This window comes from Mirounga leonina, unplaced genomic scaffold, assembly GCF_011800145.1.
Source record: "Mirounga leonina isolate KUSES-001 unplaced genomic scaffold, KU_Mleo_1.0 Mir_201, whole genome shotgun sequence".
In the NCBI taxonomy this organism is placed as follows: domain Eukaryota; kingdom Metazoa; phylum Chordata; class Mammalia; order Carnivora; family Phocidae; genus Mirounga; species Mirounga leonina.
Genome location: NW_023270504.1, coordinates 32,402,600 through 32,421,091, shown reverse-complemented (window position 1 = coordinate 32,421,091; position 18,492 = coordinate 32,402,600). Strand labels below are relative to the sequence as shown.

Sequence of the window (18,492 nt, the reverse complement as noted above, 5' to 3'; positions counted from 1 at the left end):
AAACTGAGAGCTTTTCCCTTAAGATCAGGAACATGACAGGGATGCCCACTGTCACCACTACTGTTCAACATAGAAGTCCTAGCTTCAGCAATCAGACAACAAAAAGAAATAAAAGGCATCTAAACTGGCAAAGAAGAAGTAAAACTCTCACTCTTTGCAGATGACATGATACTCTATGTGAAAAATCCAAAAACTCCACCCCAAAATTGCTGGAACTCATACAAAAATTCAGTAAAGTGGCAGGATATAAAATCAATGCACAGAAATCAGTTGCATTTCTACCCACTAACAATGAGGCAGAAGAAAGAGATATTAAGGAATCAATCCCATTTCCAATTGCACCAAAAACCACAAGATACCTAGGAATAAACCTAACCAAAGACATAAATGATCTGTACTCTGAAAACTATAGAACACTCATAAAAGAAATTGAGGAAGACACAAAGACGTGGAAAAACATTCCATGCTCATGGATTGGAAGAACAAATATTGTTAAAATGTCTATGATTCCCAGAGCAATCTATACATCAAATGCAATCCCTATCAAAACACCATCAACATTTTTCACAGTGTTGAAAGAAATAATCCTAAAATTTGTATGGAACCAGGAAAGACCCCGAATAGCCAGAGGAATGTTGAAAAAGAAAACCAAAGCTGGTGGCATCACAATGCCAGACTTCAAACTATATTACAAAGCTGTAATCATCAAGACAGTGTGGTACTGGCACAAAAACAGACACATAGATCAGTGGAACAGAATGCCTATGGTCAACTAAACTTCGACGAAGCAGGAAAGAATATCCAATGGAAAGAAAACAGTCTCTTCAATAAATGGTGCTGGAAAAACTGAACAACCACATGCAGAAGAATGAATCTGGACCATTTTCTTATACCATACACAAAAATAAACTCAAAATGGATGAAAGACTTCAATGTGAGACAGGAATCTATCAAAACCCTAGAAGAGAACACAAGGCAGTAACCTCTTCGACATCGGCCCCAGCACTTTCTTGCTAGACACATCTCCAAAGGCAAGGGAAACAAAAGCAAAAATGAGCCATTGGAACTTCATCAAAATAAAGAGCTTTTGAACAGCAAACGAAACAGTTAACTAAACTAAAAGACAACATACAGAATGGGAGAAGATATTTGCAAATGTTTTATCAGATAAAGAGTTAGTATCCAAAAATCTATAAAGAACTTATCAAGCTCAACACCCAAGGAACAAGAAATCCAGTCAAGAAATGGGCAGAAGGTATGAACAGACATTTCTCCAAAGAAGACATACAAATGGCCAACAGACAGATGAAAAAATGCTCAACATATTCGGCATCAAGGAAATACAAATCAAACCACAATGAGATACCATCTCATACCAGTCAGAATGGCTAAAATTAACAAGTCAGAAAACAACAAATGTTGGTGAGGATACAGAGAATGGGGAACGCTCTTACACTACTGGTGGGAATGCAAGCTGGTACAGCCACTCTGGATAACAGTATGGAGGCTCCTCAAAAAGTTATAAATGGGGACGCCTGGGTGGCTCAGTTGTTAAGCATCTGCCTTTGGCTCAGGTAATGATCCTGGGATCATGGTCCTGGGATCAAGCCCCACATTGGGCTCCTTGCTCAGCAGGAAGCCTGCTTCTCCCTCTCCTTCTCCCCCTGCTTGTGTTCCCTCTCTCACTGTCTGTCAAATAAATAAATAAAACCTTTTAAAAAGTTGTAACTAGAGCTACCCTTCAACCCAGCAATTGCACTACTATCCAAGGATACAAACATAGTGATACAAAGGGGCATCTGCACCCCAATGTTTATAACAGCAATGTCCACAATAACCAAACCATGAAAAGAGCCATGTCCATCAACAGATGAATGGATATATATACACAATGGAATATTATTCAGCCATCAAAAAAATGAAATCTTGCCAACTGCAAGGACATAGATAGAACTAGAGAGTATTATGCTCAGCTATAAATAAGTCAATCAGAGAAAGACAATTATCATATGATTTCACTCATATGTGGAATTTAAGAAATAAAATGGAGGAGCATAGAGGAAGGGAGAGGAAAATAAAACAAGATGAAATCAGAAAGGGAGATAACCATAAGAGAGTCTTAACTATAGGAAACAAACTGAGGGTTGCTGGGGTGGGGGGGGAGGGTTGCCGAATATAATGAGCACTGGATGTCATATACAACTGATGAAACTAATAATATACTATTGAAACTAATATATACTACTTTTGAAACTAATAATATACTATATGTTAATTAACTGAATGTAAATAAAACTTAAAAAAAGAAAGAAATAGTGGCTGAGACTTCCCAAATCTGGGGAGAGATTTAGACATCAAAGTTCATGAAGCTCTTAGGACCCCAAACACATTCAACTCAAATAGATATTCTCCAAGACACATCAATAGTAAAACTTTTAAAAATCAATGACAAGCAACTAATGAATCATTAAACACTATATCAAAAATTAATGATGTACTTACTATATGTTGGCTAATTGAACTTAATAAAAAAATCAATGACAAGGAGAGATCTTAAAATCATTAAGAGAAAGGGAGCTTATCACTTATAAGGGAACCCCCTCATAAGGCTATCAGGGGATTTCTCAGCACAAACCTTACATGCCAGGAGACAGTGGAATGACACATTCAAAGTGATAAAAGAAAAAAAACTGCCAATCTAGAAAACTTTACTTTAGAAGTGAAAGAGAGATAAAGACTTTCCCAGACAAATGCTAAGGAAGTTCATCACCACTACACTTTCTTACAAGAAATTGCTAAAGGGAGTTGTTTTTCAACCTGAAGAAAGGACCCTAACTGTAAAAAGGAAAATGATTGATCAGTCATTTTGAAACTTCCCACAAAGAAAAGCCCAGGTCCAGATTGGCTTAATTCTACCAAACATTTAAAGAATTAATACCTATCACTTCAAAAACTCTTCCAAAACAAAAAAGAGGAGGGAACAGCTCCTGACTCATTCTTTGAGGCACTCCTCCCACTTTCCCCTTCCCCAACCTCCTCCCTCTCCCTCTCTTTCAGAGCTGAGAAGGCTACCTTACTTGGAACATTGTACTTCTGGAGACAGTAGGCAAGCTCCATAGGTTGCACTGCTTTCTGCCGGCTGTCCTGCATCCTCTCCAGTAGCAAGAGCAACTGGAAGGGGACACTTCTCCTCTGCTCTTCTGTTCCCCTTGGTACTGTTATCCTGCCAAATAAGAACATCCATGAACCTCCTTATCCCCACAGTTCTCAATGCTAGATGTATACCGGAATCACTTGGGGGACCTTCCCAAACTCTCCATGTCCAGGCCACTTTGCAGACTAACTAAATCAGAATTTTTTTAAATCAGAATTTCTGATAGTGAGGCCCAGTTATCAGAATTTTTAAGTTTCCCAGATGTTTTAAATGTATAAACAAGGCTGAGAAGTACCATATTAGCAAATTGGCTATAGAGATATCCTCTTGAGGGTGGAGGGAATCAGACAATTCTTGCCTCACCCCTCTCCCCACTCTGCCCAACAATCACACTTAAATGAAGGGCAGATGAAGAGGGTCCTGGGTCCACAGCAAAGTGTCCAGGCTGAAGTACTCCGAAGTGAAAAGGCAAATACTGATCTAGGTCCTGGCAATAAAGGACATGAAAGAATGTCAGTTTATTTTGAAAATGATTTATTTAATTATAGGCATCTCTCATTGCCTGAGCCAATAGAAGGAGGAACACAACTAGTCCCAGGAACACAACTAGATAACCATCAGATCAACACAAAAGTTGACCTGAAGACAGACAGAACAAACTCCACAACTAAAGGGAGAGAAGAGGGTGCCTGGATGGCCCAGTTGGTTAAGCGACTGCCTTCGGCTCAGGTCATGATCCCAGGGTCCTGGGATTGAGTCCCGCATCGGGCTCCCTGCTCAGCAGGAAGCCTGCTTCTCCCTCTCCCGATAACTAAATGTTCTCTTGTTTTCTCTCTTGTTCTCTGTTCTCTCTCTCTCTCTAATAAATAAGTAAAATCTTTAAAAAAAAAATAGAAGAGGCCACATCAAAGAATGTAGGAAGTGCAGAGATGTGGTTTAGGGGAGAAACAGACTGCAGGTGCTGCAGAGGGGAGGGAGCCATGGTCATGGAGAAGGGGGAGAGAGAGAGAGAGGAGCACACAAGAGAACACACAAGAAGAACATTTCCCCAAAGCCATTGGCTTAGAAAAGGAGAGGGGTAGAATTTCATGAGTTCTTGCAGTCAGCAGGGCTTAAAGCAGGAACCATAGCCAGAGATCAGAGGGCCAGGGCCAAGATCAGAGGGCTTGACTGGAATAGAGCCTAGAGGTCACTGTGCTGTTCCTGGAGAGAAGGCAGGAAACAACCTGGGGGGCAGATACAATGGAAACAGGGAACTGAAATGTGCCTGGGGCATACAGTGGGGAAATTATTTGCTCCTCTCAGAGCACATCCCTGAGAGGGACCATGCACAGGGACCCACTCAGGAATGAAAGAGCCAGGTGGCACCATTTCCCTCCCCTGCCCCTCAGCATGAACACAGAGCCAACTGTGGGAAGCAGCACAGTGCCAAAACAGGCTGCCTAACTTACCTACACCAAGCCCCATATCCCTGAGCTCCAGTAAAACAACCCTTCTCAGTCATGCTTGCCTAAGTACCAGTGTGGTGAGCCCCTCCCCCAGAAAACCAGCACAAACCCCTGCCCATAGCACACCTCCCAGCCAGAGAGTCCTGCAGGACCTCAGCTGCAGGGGAAGTGGTGACAGGTCTCATTTCACAAGCAGACCAGGGCACACCTAGTTAAAACTCACCACCTAGTTAAAATTCAGGCCAGAGACAAAATGCTGCCCATGGCAGGCAAGGAGAGCCTCTTCAAATGACTGGCCTGAAGGATAGAGCAGCCAAAACACAACAGCCAAGCACATGCAGTACACACAGGAGACACTCCCTAAAGGGGCAGGCCCTGGATACTATATGACCTCTCTTCATTAGGCCATTACTTTCAGGGAGGAGGAGAAAAGATGGCAGAGGAGTAGGGGACCCTATTCCAACTGGTCCCCAGAATTGAGCTGGATATCTACCAGACCACTCTGAGCACCCACGAAATCAGCCTGAGATGCAAGAAAATAGATCTGGATCTCTACAAACAGAATATCACAGGTGGTTGGTTTTGAGGTATGAAGCAGGGAGCTGTGATTCTGCAGGATAAATGGCAGTGGGAGGGAGCCTGGCCATGGGGATCCTACACCGCCGGTGAGCAATAGCCTCCCACGCGGGGATGGGGCACAGACTCACAGACCGGTAGCAGCGGGGAAAGGACTTTAGGGCAGCCCCCTGACGGAAACCTGGAGCAGCGGGCTGCACGTGCGAACTAGGGGTGGCTTGCAGTTTTAGAAGCACAAAGGGCAGAGATGTGCCCCAACCTGGAAGGGAGGACTGGGAGCACTGCTGAGGAGCGCACAACCCAGGACGCTGCAGTTTATAGCAGCACAGACAGAAACGGAGATAGTGTGGCCTGGAGAGCTCGCTGAAGAACAGACTGTGATTTCTCTACTCTGAGGCAGAGGGTTGGAAACGGTCTCTTCTGCTCTGACTCTCAGAAGAGACGTGGAAAGCCTCCAGGGAAAGCCGCTAGAGAACAAAAGCGCCAAAACACCGGTTTTCACTGAGCCCATCCCCCACCACAGGCGGCAGGGCAACTCTGCCCAAACAGGGTTGCCCTGAGTAACAGCACGGCAGGCCCCTGCCCCAGAAGACAGGCTGGGAAAACAAGAGGCCAGCAACCCTAAAGTCCCTAGAAAACAGGTGCATCTTGGTTGGGTTGTGGTCAGTAATTTGGACTCTATACATTCCCTCAACAACCCATCAACAGAATGACTAGGAGGATGAACCCCCAAAATGGGAAAGACTCAGAGATTATGACTTACGCCACAGATTTACAAATGGATTCAGATATAAGCAAGATGTCATAGATGGAATTCAGGCTGGCAATTGTGAAGACAATAGCTAGAATGGAGAAATCAATTAATGGCAACATAGAGTCTCTAAGGGCAGCAATGAAAGCTGAATTGGCAAAACTTAATGCTATCAGTGAGATCCAATCTAATCTAGATAATCTAACAGCTAGGGTAAGTGAGGCAGAAGAATGAATTAGTGACCTGGAAGACCATTTAATAGATAAAAGGGGAAAAGAGGAGACCAGGGAAAAACAACTCAGAATCCATGAAAATAGAATCTGAGAAATAAGTGACACCATGAAGTGTTCCAATGTCAGAATTATTGGAAACCCGGAGGGGATGGAGAGAGAGAGAGGACTAGAAGATATATTTGAGCAAACTGTAGCTGAGAACTTCCCTAATCTGGGGAATGAAACAAATATTCATGTCTTAGAGGCAGAGGGGACCCCTCCCAAGATCAAGGAAAACAGGCCAACACCTCAGCATGTAATAGTAAAACTCGCAAATCTTAGAACTGAGGAAACCATCTTAAGGGCAGTTAGGGGGAAGAGATTCCTTACGTACAGAGGGAGGAACATCAGAATAACATCAGACCTATCCACACAGACCTGGCAAGCCAGAAAGGCCTGGCAAGACATATTCAGGGTACTAAACGAGAAGAACATGCAGCCAAGAATACTTTATCCGGCAAGGCTGTCATTTAAAATGGATGGAGAGATGCAGAGCTTCCAAGATCGGCGGAAACTGAAAGAATATGTGACACCTAAGCTGGCCCTGCAAGAAATATTAAGGGGGGTTCTAATAAGAGGAGAAAGACCCCAAGACTGATATCAACAGAAATTTACAGGGACAATCTATAAAAACAAGGTCTTCACAGGCAACATGATGACAATAAATTCATATCTTTCAATAATCACTCTCAACGTGAACAGCCTAAATGCTCCCATAAAACGGCACAGGGTTGCAGATTGGATAAAAAGACAGGACCCATCCATATGCTGTCTACAAGAGACTCATTTGAACTTAAAGATACATCCAGACTGAAAGTGAAGGGATGGAGATCCATCTTCCATGCCAGTGGACCTCAAAAGAAAGCTGGGGTAGCACTTCTCATATCAGAAAAATTAGATTTTAAACTAAAAACTGTAGTTAGAGATACAAAAGGACACTATATCATTCTTAAAGGGTCTATCCAACAAGAAGATCCAACAATTGTAAATATCTATGCCCCCAACATGGGAGCAGCCATCTACATAAGCCAACTGTTAACCAAAATAAAGAGTCATATTGATAACAATACGTTAATTGTAGGAGACCTCAATACTCCACTCTCAGCAATAGACAGATCATCTAAGCAGAAAATCAACAAAGAAACAAGAGCTTTAAATGACACACTGGACCAGATGGACCTCATATATACATATATACAGAACATTCCACCCTAAAACAACAGAATATTCATTCTTCTCGAGCACACATGGAACTTTCTCAAGAATAGACCACATACTGGGTCACAAATCAGGTCTCAACTGATATCAAAAGATTGAGATTATTCCCTGCATATTCTCAGACCATAATGCTTTAAAACTGGAACTCAATCACAAGAAAAAACTTGGCAGAAATTCAAACACTTGGAAGCTAAGGACCACTCTGCTCAAGAATATTTGAGTCAACCAGGAAATCAAAGAACTTAAACAGTTCATGGAAACCAATGAGAACGAAAACACATCGGTCCAAAACCTATGGGATACTGCAAAGGCAGTCCTAAGGGGGAAATACATAGTCATCCAAGCCTCACTCAAAAAATAGAAAAATGCCGAATTCACCAACTAACTCTACACCTTAAAGAACTAGAGAAAAAGCAACAAATGATGCCTAAGCCATGGATTAGAAGAGAAATAATTAAGATTAGAGCAGAGATCAATGAATTAGAAACCAGAAACACAGGAGATCAGATCAATGAAACTAGAAGCTGGTTCTTTGAAAGAATTAGTAAGATCGATAAACCACTGGCCAGACTTATCCAAAAGAAAAGAGAAAGGACTCAAATTAATAAAATTATGAATGAAAGGGGGAGAGATCATGACTAACACCAAGGAAATAGAAACAATTATTAGAAATTATTATCAACAACTATATGCCAATAAATTGAGCAATCTGGATGAAATGGAGGCCTTCCTGGAAACCTATAAACTGCCAAGACCGAAACAGGAAGAAACTGACAACCTGAATAGGCCAATAACCAGTAATGAGATTGAAGCAGTGATCAAAAACCTCCCAAAAAACAAGAGTCCAGGGCCTGATGGATTCCCTGGGGAATTCTACCAAACATTCAAAGAAGAAATAATACCTATTCTACTGAAGCTGTTTCAAAAAATAGAAACAGAAGGAAAGCTTCCAGACTCATTCTATGAGGCCAGCATTACCTTAATCCCCAAACCAGGCAAAGACCCCATCAAAAAGGAGAATTTCAGACTGATATCCCTGATGAATCTGGATTCCAAAATTCTCAACAAAATCCTAGCTAATAGGATCCAACGATACATTAAAAGGATCATCCACCACGATCAAGTGGGATTTAACCCCGGGATGCAAGGGTGGGTCAACATTCACAAATCAATCAATGTGATAGAACACATTAATAAGAGGAGGGAGAAGAACCATATGGTCCTCTCAATTGATGCAGAAAAAGCATTTGACAAAATACAGCATCCTTTCCTGATTAAAACTCTTCAGAGTACAGGGATAGAAGGAACATTCCTCAAGCTCATAAAATCCATCTATGAAAAACCAACAGCGAATATCATCCTCAATGGGGAAAAGCTGAGAGCCTTTCCCTTAAGATCAGAACATGTCAAGGATGAGCACTCTCGCTACTACTGTTCAACATAGTACTAGCACTCTTAGCAACAGCAATCAGACAACAAAAAGAAATAAAAGGTATTCAGATTGTCAAAGAAGTCAAACTTTCTCTTTTCACAGACGACATGATACTTTATGTGGAAAACCCAAAAGACTCCACCCCCAAATTACTAGAACTCATACAGCAATTCAGTAACATGGCAGGATTCAAAATCAATGCACAGAAATCAGTTGCTTTCTTATACACTAACAATGCAACTGTAGAAAGAGAAATTAAAGAAACAATTCCATTTACAATAGCACCAAAAACCGTAAGATACCTCAGAATAAACCTAACCAAAGAGGTAAAGGATCTATACTCCAGGAACTACAGAACACTCATGAAAGAAATTGAAGAAGACACAAAAAGATGGAAAAATACTCCATGCTCATGGATCGGAAGAATAAACATTGTTAAAATGTCTATGCTACCCAGAGCAATCTATACCTTCAATGCCATCCCGATCAAAATTCCAGTGACATTTTTCAAAGTGCTGGAACAAACAATCCTAAAATTTGTATGGAATCAGAAAAGACCCCGAATCACCAAGGAGATGCTGAAAAAGAAAAACAAAGCTGGGGGCATCACGTTGCCCAATTTCAAGCTCTATTACAAAGCAGTGATCACCAAGACAGCATGGTACTGGCACAAAAACAGACATATAGACCAATGGAACAGAATCGAGAGCCCAGATATGGACCCTCAACTCTATGGTCAAATAATCTTCGACAAAGCAAGAAAAAATATGCAATGGAAAAAAGACAGTCTCTTCAATAAATGGTGCTGGGAAAATTGGACAGCCACATGCAGAAGAATGAAACCCGACCATTCTCTAACACCATACACAAAGATAAACTCAAAATGGATGAAAGACCTCCATGTGAGACAGGAATCCATCAAAATCCTAGAGGAGAACAGGAGCAGTAACCTCTTTGACATCGGCCACAGCAACTTCTTTCAAGATACATCTCCAAAGGCTAGCAAAATAAAAGCAAAAATGAACTTTTGGGACTTCATCAAGATAAAAACATTCTACACAGCAAAGGAAACAGTCAACAAAACAAAGAGGCAACCCACAGAATGGAGAAGATATTTGCAAATGACACTATAGATAAAGGCTGGTATCCAAGATCTATAAAGAACTTCTCAAACTCAACACCCAAAAAACAAATAATCAAGTCAAAAAATGGGCAGAGGACATGAACAGACACTTCTCTGAAGAAGACATACAAATGGCTAACAGACACATGAAAAAATGTTCATCATCATTAGCCATCAGGGAAATCCAAATCAAAACCACATTGAGATACCACCTTACAAACCAGTTAGAATGGCAAAAATTGACAAGGCAAGAAACAACAAATGTTGGAGAGGTCGTGGAAAAAGGGGAACCCTCTTACACTGTTGGTGGGAATGCAAGTTGGTACAGCCACTTTGGAAAACAGTATGGAGGTGCCTCAAAAAGTTAAAAATAGACCCAACAATTGCGCTTCTGGGTATTTACCCCAAAGACACAGATGTAGTGAAAAGAAGGGCCATATGCACCCTAGTGTTCATAGCAGCAATGTCCACAATAGGCAAACTGTGGAAAGAGCCGAGATGCCCTTCAACAGATGAATGGATAAAGAAGATGCGGTCCATATGTACAATGGAATATTACTCAGCCATCAGAAAGGATGAATACCCAACTTTTACATCAACATGGACGGGACTGGAGGAGATTATGCTAAGTGAAATAAGTCAAGCAGAGGGGCACCCTGGGTGGCTCAGTTGGTTAAACGACTGCCTTCAGCTCAGGTCATGATCCTGGAGTCCCGGGATCGAGTCCCGCGTTGGGCTCCCTGCTCAGCAGGGAGTCTGCTTCTCCCTCTGGCCCTCCTCCCTCTCATGCTCTCTCTCTTAAATAAATAAATAAAATCTTTAAAAAAAAAAAGAAAGAAAGAAAGAAAGAAGTCAAGCAGAGAAAGTCAATTATCATATGGTTTCACTTATTTGTGGAACATAAGGAATAGCATGGAGGACATTAGGAGAAGGAAGGGGAAAATGAAGGGGGGAAAATCAGAGGGACGGATGAACCATGAGAGACTATGGACTCTGAGAAACAAACTGAGGGTGTTAGAGGGGAGGTGGATGGGGGGATGGGTATTAAGGAGGGCACGTACTGCATGGAGCACTGGGTGTTATACGAAAACAATGGATCGGGGGCACCTGGGTGGCTCAGTTGGTTAAGCGACTGCCTTCAGCTCAGGTCATGATCCTGGAGTCCCGGGATCAAGTCCCACATCGGGCTCCCTGTTCAGCAGAGGGTCTGCTTCTCCCTCTGACCCGCTTCCCTCTCGTGTTCTCTGTCTCTCATTCTCTCTCTCAAATAAATAAATAAAATCTTTAAAAAAAAAAAAAAGAAAACAATGGATCGTGGATCACTACATCAAAAACTAATGATGTATTGTATGGTGACTAACATAACATAATAAAATTAAAAACTACAAAAAAAAACACAACTAATTATGTGTTGTATGGTGACTAACATAACATAATAAAATAAAATAAAATATTTAAAAAGGCCATTACTTTCAGGAAGAGACACAACTGGCTTTTGTAACATAGAGAAGCAGGCAGAGACTTAGACACAATTGGAAGGCACAGGAATTTATCCCAAATGAAAGAACAAGATAAAGCCATAGCCAGAGATCTAAGTGAAACAGATATAAGAAACATGCCTGAGGGAAAATTTAAAGCAATGATCATAAGGATACTTACTGAGCTTGAGAAAAGAATAAAAGACATCAGTGAGATCCCTACAGCAGAGATAAAAGAGTTAAAAAAAGAAACAATCAGAGATGAAGAATACAATAAATGAAATTAGAAACATGCTTGATGCAATGAACAGCAGGCTGGAAGAAGCAGAGGAATAATTAATGACCTAGACAACAAAATAATGGAAAGCAATGAAGCTGAAGAGAGAAAGAAGAATTATGCAACATGAGAATAGACTTAGGGAACTCAGGGACTGAGTTATTAAGTGTAATAACATCCATATTATAGGAGTCCCAGAAGAAGAGGGAGAAAAGGGGACAGAAAATTTATTTGAAGAGAAAATAGCTGAGAGAGTTTCCAGGACAAACAAAAACTAAAGGAATTTGTGAACATTAAACCAGCCCTGCAAGAATCCCTTGAGTGAACAGAGAGTCCAAAAGTAACAAAAACCAGAAAGGAACAGAGACAATCTACAGGAACAGCAACTTTACAGGTAATACAATGGCACTAACTTCAGATCTTTCAATACTTACTCTGAATGCAAATGGACTAAATTCTCCAATTAAAAGACACAGGGTATCAGGAAAGATAAAAACACAAGACCTATCAATATGCTGCTTACAAGACACTCATTTTAGACCCAAAGACACCTCCAGATTGAAAGTGAGGGAGTGGAGGGGTGCCTGGGTGGCTCAGTCGGATAAGTGTCTGACTTCAACCCAGGTCATGATCCCAGGGTCCTGGGATGGAGCCCCAGTTAGGCTCCCTGCTTGGCGGGAACCTGCTTCTCCCTCTCCTCTCCGCTTGTGCTCTCTCTTGCTATCTCTGTCACTATCTGTCACTATCTGTCTCCCTCTCAAATAAATAAATAAAATCTTTAAAAAAAAAAGTGAGGGAGTGGGGAACAATTCATCATGTCAATGGACATCCAAAGAAAGCTGAAGTAGCCATCCTTGTATCAGACAAACTAGATTTTAAACCAAAGACTGTAATAAGAGATGAAGAAGGACATTCTATCATAATAAAAGGGCCTATCCAACAAGAAGATCTAGCAATTGTAAATATTTATGCCCCCAACATGGGAGCAGTCAATTATATAAACCAATTAATAACAAAATTAAAGAAACACATTGATAATAATACATTAATGGTAGGGGACTTTAACACCTCACTCACAGCAATGGACAGATCATCTACGCAAAAGATCAGCAAGGAAACAAGGGCTCTGAATGACACACTGGACCAGATGGACTTCACAGTTATATTCAGAGGATTTCTTTTTTTCTTTTTAAGATTTTATTGATTTATTTGACAGAGAGAGACACAGCGAAAGAGGGAACACAAGCAGGGGGAGTGGGAGAGGGAGAAGGAGAAGCAGGCTTCCCGCCAAACAGGGAGCCTGATGCGGGGCTCGATCCCAGGACCCTGCGATCATGACCTGAGCCGAAGGCAGACGTTTGACTGAGCCACCCAGGCGCCCCTATTCAGAGGATTTCATCCCAAAGCAGCAGAATGCACTTTCTTCTCGAGTGCACATGGAACATTCTCCAGAAGAGATCACATACTGAATCACAAATCAGGTTTCAACCAATACCAAAAGATTGAGATTATTCCATGCATATTTTCAGACCACAATGCTTTAAAACTTGAAGTCAACTACAAGGAAAGACCACAAATACATGGAGGTTAAAGAACATCCTACTAAAGAATGAGTGGGTCAACTAGGAAATTAAAGAATTAAAAAATACATGGAAACAAAAATGAAAAGACGACAGTTGTTCGGAACCTTTGGGATGCAGCAAAGATGGTCCTAAGAGGGAAGTATATAGCAACACAGGGCTTCCTCAAGAAACAAGAAAAGTATCAAATACACAACCAACCTTACATCTAAAGGAGCTGGAGAAAAAACAGCAAATAAAGCCTAAATCCAGCAGGAGAAGAGAATTAATAAAGATGAGAGCAGAAATTGGGCGCCTGGGTGGCTCAGATGGTTAAGCGTCTGCCTTCGGCTCAGGTCATGATCCCAGGGTCCTGGGATCGAGTCCCGCATCGGGCTCCCTGCTCCTTGGGAGCCTGCTTCTCCCTCTGCCTCTCTCTCTCTCTCTCTCTGTCTCTCATGAATAAATAAATAAAATCTTAAAAAAAAAAAAAAAAAGATGAGAGCAGAAATCAATGACATAGAAATAAAAAAAAAAGGGGGGGTGCCTGGGTGGCTCAGTCGTTAAGCATCTGCTTTCGGCTCAGGTCATGATCCCAGGGTCCTGGGATCAAGCCCTGCATTGGGCTCCCTGCTCAGCAGAGAGCCTCCTTCTCCCTCTCCCACTCCCCCTGCTTGTGTTCCCTCTCTTGCTGTCTCTCTCTCGGTCAAATAAATAAAATATTTTTTAAAAAAAGAAAAAAACCAGTAGAACAGATCAATGAAACTAGGAGCTGGTTCTCAGAATTAGGATCGATAAACCCCTAGCCAGACTTATCAAAAAGAAAAGAGAAAGGCCCCAAATTAATAAAATCATGAATGAAAGAGAAGAGATCACAACCAACCCCAAAGAAATACAAACAATTATAAGAACATATTATGAGCAACAATATGCCAACACATTAGGCAATCTGGATGAAATGGATACATTCCTAGAAACATATAAACTACCAAAACTGAACCGGGAAGAAATAGAAAACCTGAACAGATCCATAACCAGCATGGAAACTGACACAGTAATCAAAAATCTCCCCTAAAAACAAGAATCCAGAGCTGGATGGCTTCCCAGGGGAATTCTACCAAACATTTAAAGAACATGATGAGATGAGCACTGGGTGTTATACTGAACTGATGAATCATTGAACATTATATCAAAAAAACAATACTTTGGCTAATTGAATTTAAATTAAAAAATAAAATAAAGAAGAACTAATACCTATTTTTCTGAAGCTGGTTCCAAAAATAGAAATGGAAGGAAAACTTCCAAACTCATTCTTTGAGGCCAGCATTACACTTATCCCCAAACCAGACAAACCGGACAAAGACCCCATCAAAAAGGAGAATTCAGACCCATGTCCCAGATGAACATGGATGCAAAAATTCTCACCAAGATACTAGGTAATAGGATCCAACAGTACATTCAAAGGATTATTTGCCAGGACCAAGTGGGATTTATTCCTCGGCTGCAAGGTTTGTAACAATATCCATAAATCAGTCAATGTGATATACCACATTAATAAAAGAAAGGACAAGAACCATATGATTCTCTCAGATGCAGAAAAAGCATTTGACAAAATACAACATCCCTTCTTGTTAAAAACTTTCCACCATGTAGGGATAGAGAGAACATACCTCAAGATCATAAAAGACATACAAAAACCCACAGAAAGTATCATCCTCAATGGAGAAAAACTGAGAGCTTTTCCCCCTAAGCTCATGAACAGGACAGGGACAGAACATTCTCACCACTGTTTTTCTACATAGTACTAGAAGTCCTAGCCTAAGCAATCTGGCAACAAAAAGAAATAAAAGGCATCCAAATAGGCAAAGAAGTCAAATTCTCACACTTCACAGATGACATGATACTCTATGTGGAAAACCCAAAAGACTCCACCAAAAAACTGCTAGAACTGATATGGGAATTCAGGATATAAAATCAATGCACAGAAATCAGCTGTATTTCTATACAGTAACAATGAGACAGAAGAAAGAGGAATCAAGGAATCGATCCTATTTACAATTGCACCAAAAACCGTAAGATACCTAGGAATAAACCTAACCAAAGAGGTTATTATATTAATATTCCATTATATTATTATTCCAAAATATAATGGAATATTACTGGACCATAAAAAAAGAATGAATTCTTGCCATTTGCAACAACATGGATGGAGCGAGGAGTATTGTGCTAAGCGGAAATGAGTCAGAGAAAGACAATACCATAGGATTGCACTCATTTATGGAATTTAAGAAACAAAACAAATGAGCTTAGGGGTAAAAAGAAAGGGAGGGGCCAACTAAGAAACAGATTCTTAACTACAGAGAACAAACTGCTTGTTACTAGAGGGGAGGTGGGTGGGGATGGGTGAAATAGGTGATGGGGACTAAGGAGTGCACTTGTGATGAGCACCAGGTGATGTATGGAAGTGCTGAATCACTATATTGTACGCCTGAAACTAATATTACACTGTATGTTAACTAACTGAAATTGAAATAAAAAACTTTAAAAAAAGAATTTAGGGGCAAGAAAAAAACCTTTCTAAAAAATAATTTAATTAAATCAATAAGTAAATAAACCTTTTTTAAAAAAGAATGTGTGATAAAGTACATACGTGTGTGTACATACAGGGTCCTGGGATCAAGCCCCGCATTGGGCTCCCTGCTCAGCAGAGAGCCTCCTCCCTCTCCCACTCCCCCTGAGCCCCACCCTAGACCAACTGAAACCAAATATCTGGTGGTGGAAACAGGCATTCATATTTCTTTTTAAACTTCTTAGGTGATTATAGTGTGTAGTCTAGATTGTTCAGAACAAGATCTTTTCTCTGGCAACTGTTCAAAGAAGACTTAAAAGTACAAGTCACTGTGAAAAACTGAATATATGAAAACGTACAATAATATACATGTTAGTCTTACCTCTTCAATATCTTGGTGAAGCCCACATTCATAATTAATACCTGAATCAGGGAGTTAAGGCAGCAGGTCTGTCCAATGTTGTGTAAACCAACTGGGCCTATACAGGGAAGAGAGAAAAAAAATACTGAGGACAAGGGCAAGCTAAGGGACTCAATAAAAATCAAATGTTTTTCTAAGATCTACTAAGGACATGAAATCCTGCAAAATACTCTCAGAGGTACAAAGACTTCACTAAAGAGCTTGCAAAAAATTGGGAGAGGAGAAATAAAGCATGTGACTCTGAAAAGCGAAATAGCAGTAAAAAAAATTTTTTTTTAAAGCAAGGCAGACTGCCACCTGCAGTGCCTCATTTGGACATGTCTGGAGTCTCAGAAGCTTGACTACCCTACATTCTCCTACAAATGGACCTGGAGAGCTTGTTTGGGGGTCCTAGCAGGGGAGCGCGGCTACTCGTATACCCTTGATGGAATAACCGTCCTCCCCTATCAGGGAAGGTCGTCCTCTTGGACCAAGCGCGCAGCTTCGGGCGGGGCGCCCGTGGAGTGGTGAGGGAGGAAGGGGACACCTGCCTAGCCAGCCAGATCAACCGCATCAACCCTGGCAATCAACGGGGTGACAGATGTCGCAGCCAGATTGCCCTCACATCCAGCAGTAAAACTTTTAATAGTTCATTAGGAAAAGAGCTGTCACAAGAAAGAGTATTGTGCAATGTCAAATGAGTAGTACAAGCAATTGTTATAAGAGCAAAGACAAAGAAACATTACAGAAAGCATAACTGGGAGCATTCCTCCCACTTAAGTTGTTCCCTACAGAGTTGAGTCAGAATGGACATCCATGGAGCTCAGAGAGAAAAGTAATTTCCTAGATAGTCTATTTCAGACTCCAGTGGAAAGGCCCCTGCCCAGTCCCCACCATGTGGCTGAAGGAAATCAGGAGAAAAAAAAAAAAGGAAAAAAAAAGCTCTGGGGGAGATTCACTAATCTAAGCTCACCTCCAGAGGCTGGAGGCCAAAAATAACTTAAGAAGATGTGAGAAAGCCAAAAGACAGCATTTCTCTGATGTACTAGCAACCAATCTCTCCTTTCCCAACTTAACTCGGGCTCAGCTGACCCCACAAGGGGAGTACTTTAAGAGGGAGGAAATACCACTAATCTCAGAGTTCCTGGGTAAAAGACTTTTGTGTATATGAAACAGGGCATTAAGATGAAAAAAAATCCAGGGACAGCAAGTAATCACAGATTTCGGCTCCTGAATCAGCAGAAGCATCTTGCCTCTAGGACATCCTAGCACACAGGTGTAACAGTAAAGATAGAAACTAATGCTGGCTGCTGCTAGAAGCCAAGCATTAATTTGAAGCACTTTCCACAGATTATCTCACTTACCCCTCCCAACAACCCTATGTGTTCAGTACTATGATTATTCCCATTTTACAGATGCAGAAATGGAGGCATAAGAAATCAGGAGTCATTAACCACAAAGTTCTGCTGTTTCAGAGTACAGTGGGTGAGCAAAGCATTTCTATGCAGCAAAAAGAGAAAGATGTGAGGGATCTAATGACCATGAGGACAGTCCCAGGCACTGAGGCGCTCCTTTAGCTGCTCCTTCTTCTTCATGTTGTTCTCTTCCTTCTTCTCAATGGGTTCTGCTGAGAAATGCTGAGACAGCCAGGATGCACTGGAAAATTTCCTCAGGGACCCCAACACCTGACTCATTAGAGATCATTCCAAAATCCCTAGGCCACTGGCTGCCCAGCCTGTCTTCAGGACTGCACACTTCCAGGAAGAGCTCATATGAGCCAGCTTTGGTGGGAGTCCTGTGAAAACACACCACAGGTAGGTAAGGATAAGGGAAGAGGGAAAGCATATTCATGTGAGTTCTGATTCCAAAGAGACAAGTCTTATGTGGATGGAGCTAGAGTGTATTATGCTAAGTGAAATAAATCAGAGAAAGACAAATACCATATGATCTCACTTATATGTGGAATTTAAGAAACAAAACAGATGAACAGAGGGGAAGGGAAGGAAAAATAAAATAAGATAAAAACAGAGATGGAGGGGCGCCAGGGTGGCTCAGTCGGTTGGGCGTCTGCTTTTGGCTCAGGCCATGATCCCAGGGTCCTGGGATCTGACCCCATATCTGGCTCCCGGCTCGGTGGTGAGCCTGCTTCTTCCTCTTCCTCCACAGCTCCCCCTGATTGTTCTCTCTCTGTGTCAAATAAATAAATAAAATCTTTTAAAAAACAAAAACAAAAAC

At 41.4% G+C, this 18,492-nt stretch overlaps 1 protein-coding gene across 4 annotated transcripts in view; it reads right to left on the bottom strand.

Moving 5' to 3' along the window:
* Positions 1-18,239, bottom strand: part of USP18 (ubiquitin specific peptidase 18) — a 64,311-nt gene extending 46,072 nt beyond the window's left edge. For 3 of the 4 annotated variants that reach the window (XM_035028600.1, XM_035028602.1, XM_035028601.1), the window contains exons 1-3: positions 17,798-18,239; positions 16,240-16,336; positions 3,078-3,223 (exon numbers count right to left, since the gene is read on the bottom strand). In XM_035028600.1, the coding sequence (XP_034884491.1) occupies positions 3,078-3,223; positions 16,240-16,336; positions 17,798-17,951 (397 nt within the window). In that variant the 5' untranslated portion in view covers positions 17,952-18,239. The remainder of the gene's footprint in view (positions 1-3,077; positions 3,224-16,239; positions 16,337-17,797) is intronic. The other variant, XM_035028599.1, reaches the window with a different exon arrangement.
* Between the last annotated feature and the right edge of the window lie 253 nt (positions 18,240-18,492).